We start from the raw sequence: 12,199 nt of genomic DNA, 5'->3' as shown, positions 1-12,199 counted from the left end.
AAAAACATGAGCAAGCTAAATGGAACACATTCGACATAGTATCTAAACTTGAAATTAACCAAATCATTACAAAAATCAAGCCTGCTATCCACCCACTGGACCCAATCCCCACAAGTTCTCTGAAAATAGTAACAGCGTAATCACTCCAAAAATCACAACCATAATCAACCACTCGCTATCAGAAGGACTAGCCCCCACTGGGGCAAAACAAGCTGTGATTAAACAAACCAATCCTGAAAAATAAAACTGGAAAAATTGATGACTGGGACAATTACCGACCAATATCCAACCTGCCTTTCATCGCTAAAGTACTAGAAAAAGCAGTGTTATCACAATTAGAGAGCCACCTAGAAGACAACAATATTCTATACCCAAACCAATTTGGATTCAGAAAAGATCGCTCAACAGAAACCCTACTCATTTCCTTAACCGACCCTGTACTACAGGGGTTTGACGATGAATCCTATATCCTGTTACTAATTAACCTAACAGCAGCCTTTGACACCGTAGACCATACTTTGTTATGCCATCAGCTAAGGAAAATTGGAATATATGGAAATGTTATCAAATGGTTCTCTTCCTTCCTAGCAAATAGGTCATTTCAAGTCAAACTAGGCAATCACATATCTGACACCTTCCCAATAGATACGGGTGTCTCCCAAAGTTCAGTACTCTCGGCTACACTATTCAACATTTACATGCTGCCTCTATGTACATTACTAGCAGAGCTAGGAATCAACTTCTTCCTATATGCAGACGACATACAATTCTACATTCGATATAGCAATTGAAAAAACTGCATCGACTGTCAACATACATGAAGGCAATACAATAAAAATTATCCCAAGTGAAACTAACACTAGAAACAAAACAAAAAAAACGGAAATTGTGTGGTTAAAGAGAAATTCCTCCAACCCTAGACCTGGGAAATTTTGACATTACACACTCAGATCAAGTATGAGACCTAGAAATACAGATTGATGAAAACTTTACAATGAAAAAGCATATAAGCAAATTAATCAAAACAGGATACTCTAAGCTGAGAATATTACATCAGCTGAAATCATTACTAACAACACAGGACTTCCGTTCTGTTTAACAAATATTAATATTTTCTAACATAGATTACTGCAACTCCCTATTACTAAGCCTACCTTCAGGACTATTAAACCTCTACAGTTACTACAAAATGTCTCTGCTAGATTCGTACTAGGGACAAAGAAATTTGACATCACTGCACTGGCTTCCTGTACAATCCAGAATTTATTATAAAGTATTAACTCTAATTTTTAATAAGAACAGCATTAACCCCTGCTTAACAGGAGTGACACTTCAACCATCCACACCACAGAGAGCCTTAAGATCGCAAAACACAGGAGTTCTAAATGTGCCTACAACACGGAGAACACACCTAACACAAATAAGAGACCAAATGTTTTCCTTAGCGGGGCCCAAGTTGTAGAACTTACTTCCAGAGCCACTGCGTCAGATAACAGAAAGAAAGAGTTTTAAGCGTGAACTGAAAACATGGCTCTTTAGAAATGCATATGATTTAATGTAAAACACAAAGTGCCGTATACATCACTGTTAAAACTATAGATAATGTTAGTATAATGAGCAATAAGTATTGATTGACAAAAAGTGTAACATGTCACCTTACTGATTAATGTGTGAAGGATAATGAAATGGAAATTTCCGGTTACAAGCCATGATTATAGCCTGTAGTTAACTTGTACCTGATGTTGATGTGTTGACCTAGAATATGTAATTGCTGTTGTGTTGACCTAGAATAAATATATATGTTGTCCCCAAATATGAATGCTGATTTTGTAAACCATTGTGATCTTCCTTGGAAACAACGGTATATAAAAGGCCTAAATAAATAAATAAAATATGTAAAGTTCACCTGTTCAATAAAATTTTCAAAACACTGCATACTGGGACCAAGACCACACACACACACTTTATGCTCGAGATTTGAACTCGCTCTCAAAGCAAAAGCAAAGTACATGCCGGTCACTTGCCCCTACTTTTGCTACAGGTAGATATTTGCTGGAAACGTAGGCATGTGGATTTTGAAAACCTCATCAACACGTGCATGTTTCCTTCCCCACCTAAAACGCACCCTTGGGCCTGCCTCCTCGCGAGGTGGCTGCGTGTTGTTCCACGTGCTGCTTTCCTGCCCCAACCCCAGCACACCCCCAGGAACGTCTTCTCACCATCCAGCTAAAGGTTTGCATGCTATGGAAGCCCACGTAGGCTTTTAGTCAGACTGAGGAGGGTTACTGTCCTCATAATGCACAGCTGACCTGTGGAAATTGCTGCCACCTCATTCCAGTGACTGCCTGATGCTTGGGGGAGTGCCCTTTGGTCCTAGAGGTCATGATACCATTCGCTATGATCCTAGCCCTCAGGATAGGGAACGCTTGCTTCAAAACAAATCTACACGTGGCAGAAAGTCACTGGCCATATCACCAGGACTCCCAGGGATGGTAATAACAGGAAACCTTCAGGTATCCTTCCTCCGCTTCCTGATGGGAAGCAAAACAGTAACATAGACCAAAATGGCCCATCCAGTCTGCCCAGGCTTCCCTGCCTGCTGCAGGGATAAATCCCGCCAGTAGAAACGGGACCACTTTCAGAACATCACTGCTTTGCCAGTCAGAGTTTCTTTGCTTTCTCATTAATTCTCCACTGCCCTGGATAGAGGATGACACAAGATCCCATCCCTAATTCAACACCCAGACCCCTAGCACGCCTTACCACCAAATTCCATAACAATCTAGAGAGCTACACATCTAAAATTAATTTTTAAAATCAATTTATGATATTTTTTTTTTAAATTGTGATAAGAATAGGGAATTGCAATTACTGTCCTAGGATAGTAACTAATTTAGGAAGTTTTGGGTGTTAATGTATGTAATGTGTTTGGTGATTTGATTGTTTTTGATCTTGCTATTGTAAACCGACTTGATATGAATTTGAAAGTCGGTATATAAATCTGACTAAATAAACAAACAAACAAACAAACATCTAAATAACCAGCCTTCTTAGTCACTATGGCCTTACTGGACACCACCACCAACCTGACAACTCCAACATTGTTTCTAGGGAGTTGTAGCCTGCTGGTTACTCCACAGCCTAGAGAAGCGTTAGGCAGTACTTAATAGAAACAAGAGTATGTGATCTGACATAAGGAAAAGGGTTCTTTTTATTCTCACATAGCCACAAAGGTGTCTGCTTCCAACAGAAGCTCTCCTTCACTGTGTAATGAATAGAGTGGCGAAGAGAAGCATGAAAAATGATATTCATTATTCACTTACGGAGGCAACTCCAGTGCAAATCGTAACTGCCATGAATTGAAAATCTCCAAGTCATTCTTTCAGAACTGTGACATTGCAATAGGAAATCACTGCCTAATAATATCAGGTACTGAAACTAATTGCAGGGCAGTCGCTGGACAAAATGGCACTCAGGGCAAGGGCTGCTTTTGGTGCCCCCCATTCCCTTTTGGACTTATGTGCTGGCAGACTCAAAAAGGCGACGTAGTGCCTCCCTGGTTTGCCTCCCCAGTCAGTCGCCTTGCTTGCTCAACCCTTGCAGTGGTTCTGATTAGTCGGGTAGAAGCGATATTTCCTGCCCTGGACCTCCGAAAGCATCCCCCCCCAGACCTTAGTTCCAGTGAAACAATTAGGGTTGCCAACTTCAGCACACCTTGACTGGATATCCCAAACTCGAGGGACAGAGGAGTCCCTTCTAAGCCCAAGGACCGGGGGTGGGTGGAGAGCACCTACTTTTGGTTGCCATTGATGGCCACCACTCCTTGCTTACATGGAAAAATGAAAGAGCTGTACAGGTAGTGAAGCAAACTGCAGGAGCATCAGCCAGGGCAGCTTGCCATTCTCATTCCTCTCCTCCTGCCCTTACCCAGCATCCTCCTCTTTGTTTCTAACACAGCCCCTGCTGAAGAGCAGAGGATCGAGGAGCTCCCCCCTACCCCTTCCTTTCCTTGGATAACATTATCCCCTTCCCCATCCCACCATGACGGCCATGACACCTCCTATCTCTGATAGCCATGATGTCCCCTCCTGATGCCTTCCCTCTCCATGGCGCTCCCTCTTCACTCTCTCTGTGAGACAGCCAGAATGTCATCTCCAGCCCCGTGCTCTCTCACGCCGACATCAATGATTTACCCTCCCCTCTCCTGACAGCCATGATGCCCTCTCTTTTCCCCCTTCCCTTTCCATGACAACTAAGATGCTCTCATTCCACCCCTTCCCTGAGACAGCTTCGACGTGCTATCCCCACCAGCTCCCTCCCTCTGACGGCCATGATGCCCTGTTCCCACCTGCGTATGATGCTGCCTCTCTACCCCACCCCTTCCATGACAGCCATGATACCCATACATTGCATTTATAATGTAAACCGGTGGCTCAAGTCAAGTATTTGTTTATTTCACCTGATGCTGCCACTTTGGCAGCAGCCTCCGTGGCTGCAAAAGCCATTTTCTTTTCTGTGCAGGAGGAGTCCTGGGCTCAGCTGAGCCTATTGTTTTATTCTGCTGTGGCCTGATCCTTTGGCGTGAGGAGACAGCGGCCATGTTTGCCTGCCATCCTGGCCCGAACCCATCTGTTCAGTTTACTGGTTGAAATCTTTTTAACATGCTCAGGTACTGTACAGTAAGAACTCATTGGTACTTAGGGAAGTAAAACTTCAGTACTGTATTAACCCACCAAAAATAACATTTGTTAAAAGAAAATCAATAAAATAGTGAGGAAGAGATGATACCTGCATTAAGCTTGCATTTGTTTTCAGAAAGGGATGCACATTTTCAGGACTGCTAATGTCACTTTGTTAGTGTCTTCTGTCTTCTTTACTTAATGAAAAACATTTTTATTTTTGAAGATAAAAATATTGAAATGGGTACCAGCTTTCTTTCTCCCATCCTAGCCTTTGGCCCGAGTAGAAGATTTCATCACTTAGACTCCACTTAAATTATGACTGAGACAACGCCAGAGCAGGAGCAGTGACTAATATCTCCCCGCTGTTGGTAGGGACTACTGTACAAATTACCACAAATTTCAATTCCCCATCCTTCACACGTGAATTATTTTTTAAAATTATTTTTATCTTATGTATTTTTTTTACATTTTATATATTATCACACAAAACATATTGAAAGTAGGGAAACGATGGTTTCATACAATAACTGCAACCTGCTATAGTAAGCCTTGTATGCAGTATGAATTGTTAAATTTTGTAATCATGAACCAACCTTCCTCTTACCAATGTTTTATTTTTAAATTCAATGTTATATAAGATCAAAATATTTAAAAGTTGTTGTAATGTATCTTTTTGTGAGTTTTTGACTGAAATCTTTAAAGTCCATCAAACTTTATTGCATATATTTTATAGTTGTTTACAAACGCATTGTTGGATTTACTCATCAAGTGAAACTGCGATGTTAAAATATTCCACCACTCATAATTTGAACCACTTTCGGGTTTCATCAATTTTTTTCTCTTCTTTATACCTCCAAACAGCTGGTATTTTTGAATATTCACGATCAGTACGAATGCTTTCCCATACAAACTTTAACGCCGTTGCTGATTTAAATCGGCTCCCTCAGCTTCAATTACTTCCCGGCGTATCGGTATATTTTAAGTATTCACTTTCAATACAATTAATTTCTCATTTTGAACTTTTAAATGAACACCGCTTATAACTTTAAACGGCTCATAATTATTTCAATGACTGATCGGCTTCGTCGGAATTTCCTTTACCGGATCCAAATCTTCAGCGTTTGACTTCAATGATTTCCCCGCATCGTGAAACTTTCCTCTATCGGGTCCACCTCCACCTCAGACGACACTTTTAATTCTTCAGCGTTTTACTCACAATCATCCTAAAATTGTCATGTCTCAAATTCTTCAACAACTTTACCACAAATTCATCTAGTGCATTCCCGATCTACTTAGCTTGCTCTTAGATGTCTCCCGACATGGCCATGTTTCGATAAATGATATTTATCTTCCTCAAGGTAGTTTTCTTAACTTCTCCTCAGCATCGGGTTGCCTTCCTGCTTGAACAAGTTGAAGGGTGGGGAATTGAAATTTGTGGTAATTTGTACAGCAGGAGCAGTGGCAGATGAGGGCAGACGTTGCCCTTAGATACTGTCAGTGTTGGTGCCTCGCCTTCCATGACCCATGGCAAACCCCTGAGCCAAAGGGTTACACCTCAGGGTTTTGAATAATTGTCTTTCAATGCTTTGAGCAGGTCTTTTCCAAACAGCCCACGTATACTAAAGTCTGCAAGTACTGTTTACCTGCAAACTTTACCCCAAACTTTCACGGCTGTGCACCAAAGCAGTGCCATTGGACGCATGAGTTACACCTGCTCGGGAGCAGCCGGAACGCTGTGCGTGCATATTTAAGTGACTGCTTTCAAAATGAAAAAAATGCATGCACATCGTGTGCCAACCCCAATGTCACCTTGAAGTTTCGGCTTGTATTGCGTGCAAAAATACATGCAAAATTGCTTTTGCGCATACTTTTACATATACAACAACTCTCCCTTCCTCAAGAAGTTTTTAAAAGGCTATTTACATGCATGAAAGCAGATTTTATATGTGAAAATGGCTTTTAGAATTCCAATTAGACTTGATTGTTTTATATTATATTTATGTGCAAGGCTTATTTTATAATAATTCTTATATGATATTATTGGTCTTAAGGTTATCTAATTTTAAGATTAATGTTTTAATGTATGGGTTATTTAAGCTTCTATATTTGTTTTTCTGTACTTTTTGTTTGTATAGTTGTTAGGTTTTATGTTTCAAGTTTAAGGGTTTTATATATATTTTTTTTTGTGAAATATGTTTCAAGGGTTTTATATTTTAAGTCCCTGTGCTTTTAGTTATATTACCCTGTTGCTGATAATGTATTTTATATTCTTATGCGTGTTAGTCCGTCTTTGCAATTTCTGTTGGAAAGACAGTTTATAAATTTAAATAAATAAAATGTGATCAGAAAAGTCATAGAACAGCCTCGTGCAGCTAACAAAGATCTCGTTTTTACGTGGGACTTTTATCACCAGAGGCTTGCTTAGGAATTGAAAGGTTGGCAGTGATTAAGAGGAAAGTATCCCCATACCCAGTTCCATTACTGATGTGTTAAAAAGGAGGATGCACACTCGGAGGTTGATATTCAAAGGCTTTGTCTTGACAATGTTTGGCTTTACCTGGTCAAAAAAAAAACGAGATTTGAAAATTTCTCCCCGCTTACTGACAAAAGTTTTGCCTGGGTAACTCATTTTCTGCACAAAATTTAGCTGATAAAAACAGGCGGTAATGGAGGCATTCTGGATGTGTGGTTACATTTTATCCACTGATATATACATCTGGATACATCTGGTTGGAAAAATGCCTGTGCCAAAGTTACCCCAATAACTTTTCCAGCTAACTTTAGCAGGGTTCAGTGGCAGATGTTCGGATAAGTGCTGCTGAATACCCGGTTGAAGCTCCTTGGTTAAAGTTATTAAGGCAGATATTTAGTAGGCCAGGTAGCTCACTGGCCGACTGAATATCTCCCTCTCAATACCTAAAAGTTCCTTAATTTGCTTGGATCTGCTAACGCAGAAATTGTTTTTAAAGTCCTGACTTTGTCACTTAAAGGTAGCTCTTGCCTGTGAACGTATAAGATGACTGTGGCAGGCTCCCTCACTGGAAGTCCCAAATAGTCATGTTTCTGTAGGAAAATAACCCTTAAATTCAAGGATCTGCTAAAAGAAATAAGCTTGCTCCTTCTGTGACCTCTAGCAAACATTTAATTTCTATATGCTTCAATCTACTCAAATGCACAATAGTACTGTAATTAGTAAGATAGTAACATTTTGCTTGTTTCCCCCCTTGCTCCCGACCTAGTCCCCTGGTGGCTGTACCAGTGCTTCTGAGGGGTTTGGTTTCTAAAGGGCTTTGAGATTCAGTTTTGATAACTGAAGTTTCATAAAGTCAAAAACTCCTTTGTTATTTAGGTATATGACCACAAGAAAAGTTATGAGTCTCTCTCGAGTTAGCTCTAAAAATGAATCATAGCTACTATAAGGGAATACTGATCTTGACTTTACCCAGCGACATTAGAGTTGTATAGTTTTCCTTCATGACACTCTTGTACAGCTCCTTCTGTCGTTCTTCTAACAACTGCCACTCCTCTTCAGAGAAATAGACGGCGACATCACTGAACACAAATGAAACCTGAAAGTAAAAACAGAGTATGGGAGAAGCTTGCTACGATGCTGCCAAAAAAGGACTTGCAAGTCATATTTATTTACATATACAGACTTATGGTCAGATGTAGGAAAGGGTTATTCCATTTTGTGTTTATGGAAATTAAGGGTCAACAAATATGCTGTAGGTGATACCTTTTTATTGGACTTACTTAATATATCTGTGACAATTTTTCAAATCCTCTCTCGTTATAAGGTCGTTCATGGGAAAAATGCTTGGTACATTAGTTGTCATTCCCTTCTATATATCCCGTCACCTCTCTTGCCTCTTAACATCCCCTTGCTGCTTCTGAATTCCATATCTTTCAGTGTTGCCTTGCTCATTCCTCTATCTTCTTGTTATGACCGTCTGTTGCAGACGGCTGCGACCGATTCAGCTCACGTCATGTGTTGCCCTGCTCGCCTCTCCGGGTCTACTCACGGCTGTGGCTAGCTGCTACCACTGCATACCTCCAGGGTCTCAAGGCTCCTCGTGGCGGCCAGGATGCCCACGCCGACTCTGTGCCTTACTAGGTGTACATGCGCGCCACCGGGTCTCCCTTTAAAGGCCCAATGGCGGGAACCTCAGGGATGTCCCCGACTGATGACATCACAAGGTTGGGATTCATAAGCTCCTCCCTTGCCCTTTGCTAGCTGATTTGGCAACGAGTTTCTTCGCGTACTGGTGCTTACTCCTGCCTCCTTGGACCCGTGGTTCCTGTATCAGATCTACCTGCGACTCTGGCTCGGGTACCCGCTCTTCGGGAGCCTGCTCGCGCTCCAGTTGGAGACCCCCACTCCTCGGGCAAGCCCCTGCGCCTTCCAGAGGTCCTGCCTGCCGGCTTCCCTCCTCCTTGGGGTTGCCCTTCGTACTGCCTTACTGCCTTGGAGACTGCTTCCTCGGGGCAGTGCCTACGCCAGTGACTATACTCTGCACTTCCCGCTCCTCGGGGCAGTGTTTACGTTCTACACCAGTGACTGTACCCTGCGCTTCCCCCACTCCTCAGGGCAGTGGCTACGTTCTGCACCTGTGACTGTACCCTGTGCTTCCCCCACTCCTCAGGGCAATGGCTACATTCTGCACCTGTGACTGTACCCCACACTTCCCCGCTCCTCGAGGTAGTGCCACCGTTTCTCTACCTGAGATTCCAGCGTGCGCAGGCCCACTCCTCGGGACTGTTTACGTCATCACATCAGAGCCTTGCTTGCTCCGCTGACCCGCCTCTCGGGACAGTCTCTGCTGTACTCCTCCTGCAGTTCCTGACTCGTGTTCCTGCTCCTCGGGGTCTGCCTAGCGCGTCTCTGTCGGAGATTCCTGCTATGGCACTTGCCTGAATACTGTGAGTTCCCTCCGAATGTGTCTCTTTGCCCCGCTCCTCAGGATCTCTTACAGTACCCTCTCTACAAGCTCATGCGAGCACATGGCTGTGACACAGGACGCTCTCTCTCTCTACCACTATTACCGTATCTCCTGTTGCAGCTGACCTCGCCTCCCAATGGTGAGGACCTGTGGGGCCCCTCCCCGCAGGTGGTATCAACCCTCACCTTGGGCCAAGGGTCCACAAAACCCATGAATCCTAACACTTCTCCTCTTCTTTCCATTTGCCCTCTGCTTCTCCTCACCTGTGGATCTCCTTCTCACATGGTTCTCCATTGTGCATGCTAATGTTGTGGCATTAACAATTCATTGAGGAGATGTCTTTCCAGACCCTTCTGATAAGGAACCATGAAGGGCAACAAAACCAATCACATGTCCCCCACTGTGACATCACCTCATCATAATCCCCTTGTTGAACAGGCTGATGCTTTCTTAATTACTTTAATTTTTCTTAAACATAGAAATGATGGCAGAAAAGGACCAAATGGTCCATCCAGTCTGCCCGGCAAATTTATGGAAATATCTGCTGTGCGGTGTAGGTTACCCCTTGCTTATCTGTTTCCTAGACCATACAATCGAGGGCCCTCATTGGTTGCTGTTTGAATCCAATTCCCCGTTACCCCCGTGCTTATCAGTTTCCCACACTAGCCCTGGTTGATTGCTGTTGAATCCAGTTACCTGTTATGCCTTGCTATTGAAGCAGAGAGCAGTGTTATGGAGTTGTATCAAAGTATCAGGTTAAGGGTAGTAACCGCCGCATCAGTTAATTTACTCCTGCGTAATACTTGATTATTAATATTTTATGGTTATTATAGTTAATGATGTTAGCATATTTCCCTTGAAATCCAATGTTTCTGTAAAGCCTGTTGCTGTTAAATGTTTTACTGTTTAAACTGTTATATGTAAAGCCTGTTGCTAAATTATTGTTTAACTGTAAACCGAGGTGATGTATACCTATACGTACCGCGGTATAAAAGAATCTATAAATAAACAAATAAATAAATAAATCAGCAAGTTACCCCCATACTTGTTTCCCCAGATCGTAAAAGTCGGGGCTCTCGGTTGCTGAATGAATATAATTCCCCTTTCCCCCCTGCCGTTGAAGCAGAGAGCAATGATGGTGTTGCAACAACAGCATGAGGGCTTATTGGTTAAGGGAAATAACCACTGCCCCAGCAAGTTACCCCCATGCATTCTTTTCATCATTTCCATCCTTTAGCCTTTAGGGATCCAGAGTGTTTATCCCATGCCCTTTTGAATTCTTTCACTGTTTTAGTTTTGAGGAATTCAATTATCTTTCTGCAAACCTCTGGCTCATGCATGATATAATGATTCCTCAGTGACCTTTCTCTAAGGACTTTTCTTCAGAGTGATTTTAGGGTGACATACTTCAAATTACAAGATCTCTCTCTCTCTCTCTCTGCACTTACACATGCAAAATGCAAAAACAGGCACACATTTAGAAAAATGCCCCAGATTTCTTTCAGCTCTGAGCGGCTGCTTTTGGGTTCATGCCTTTCCTTGCTGGTGTATATGGTGCATTTGGTACATGATTTGTCTTGCCACTGCATCCCCTATTCCAAGATGTGTGTGTCGTCTCTGAAGGATCTGTACCCGAAATGGGTAATGCAAGGAAGAGACAGTGGACAGAGGCGAGGGGGGCCACGTGAAGCCCCATTAACACAAAGCTGCTGAGATGCATATCACATCTTCTAGTTTTGAACCTGAAATGCAGAATTTGTTTTACTTGCTGGTCCTTTTTGATGTCCTTCTGCCTGACTGTGCTCGCATCTCCAGATCTGACTGACTCAAGCCCGCTTTGAACATAAGCTGTTATTTTTATTAACTAGGAAAAATCGTGACATGCTGTAGAACGGGGATCTGATAGCTGGATTATCTCTTCAGTATTGAGCCGGGTCGGTTCCTAGCAATCTTCCTCAGGGCGTTGCTGATTTAGCAGTACCCGGTCTGTTCTATTGGCTGTTCGCATGCAAACCCACAGGGCATTTTTCAATGGATCAGGCATCTCGTCATTTCATCCGACACAGCCCCTCTTACCTGTTCAGACATTTTTTTCCTTTCTGCTCCCACTCTGAATTTTCTAGGTGAGTATTTATAAGAGTCCTGGCTATAAATAAAGGAAACAGAAACCCAGACTTGTCCTTTTCTGCCGCAGCAGTGCATGCACCGACAGCAGCTGTCTCTGCATTTAAACCTCCGAGCATTACAGCGTTTCCTGTCCTGCTCCCAAAGGGCAAACCTTCGTTCCACCCACCCACCAATAAGCGTCTCCGACACAGCCCCCCATGCAGAGGCTTCCTGCAGCCGCAGCCACTCAGCGAGCCCGTCACATCTCTCCTCTCTGCCGAGCTAGAACAGATCTGATCCACAAGCAAGAGAGAGGAGGAGGGCTGCAGTGCAGACTAAAAGCAGTTACGAGTAATTTGTGGGGGTGGGAGTGCACATATATATATATATATATCTGTAACCCCCCTTCTCCGGTTTACGAGCCAGAAGGGCAGGGGTACACGAGGGTGCCAGGGCCAATTCTTTAATCTT

The 12,199-nt window shown here is 42.9% G+C and overlaps 1 protein-coding gene across 1 annotated transcript in view; it reads right to left on the bottom strand.

Annotated features, from left to right (window-relative positions):
• The window catches only part of LOC115094705 (zinc finger protein 85-like), a 97,955-nt gene extending 86,079 nt beyond the window's left edge, over nucleotides 1-11,876 (bottom strand). The window contains exons 1-2 of the mRNA XM_029607957.1: nucleotides 11,699-11,876; nucleotides 8,125-8,251 (exon numbers count right to left, since the gene is read on the bottom strand). Coding sequence (XP_029463817.1) covers nucleotides 8,125-8,251; nucleotides 11,699-11,824 — 253 coding nt within the window. The 5' untranslated portion in view covers nucleotides 11,825-11,876. The remainder of the gene's footprint in view (nucleotides 1-8,124; nucleotides 8,252-11,698) is intronic.
• Nucleotides 11,877-12,199: the final 323 nt, after the last annotated feature.

This window comes from Rhinatrema bivittatum, chromosome 6, assembly GCF_901001135.1.
Source record: "Rhinatrema bivittatum chromosome 6, aRhiBiv1.1, whole genome shotgun sequence".
Classification (NCBI taxonomy): Eukaryota; Metazoa; Chordata; class Amphibia; order Gymnophiona; family Rhinatrematidae; genus Rhinatrema; species Rhinatrema bivittatum.
Note: the sequence above shows the minus strand (reverse complement) of the source record. Positions and strands in the feature narration are given on the sequence as shown.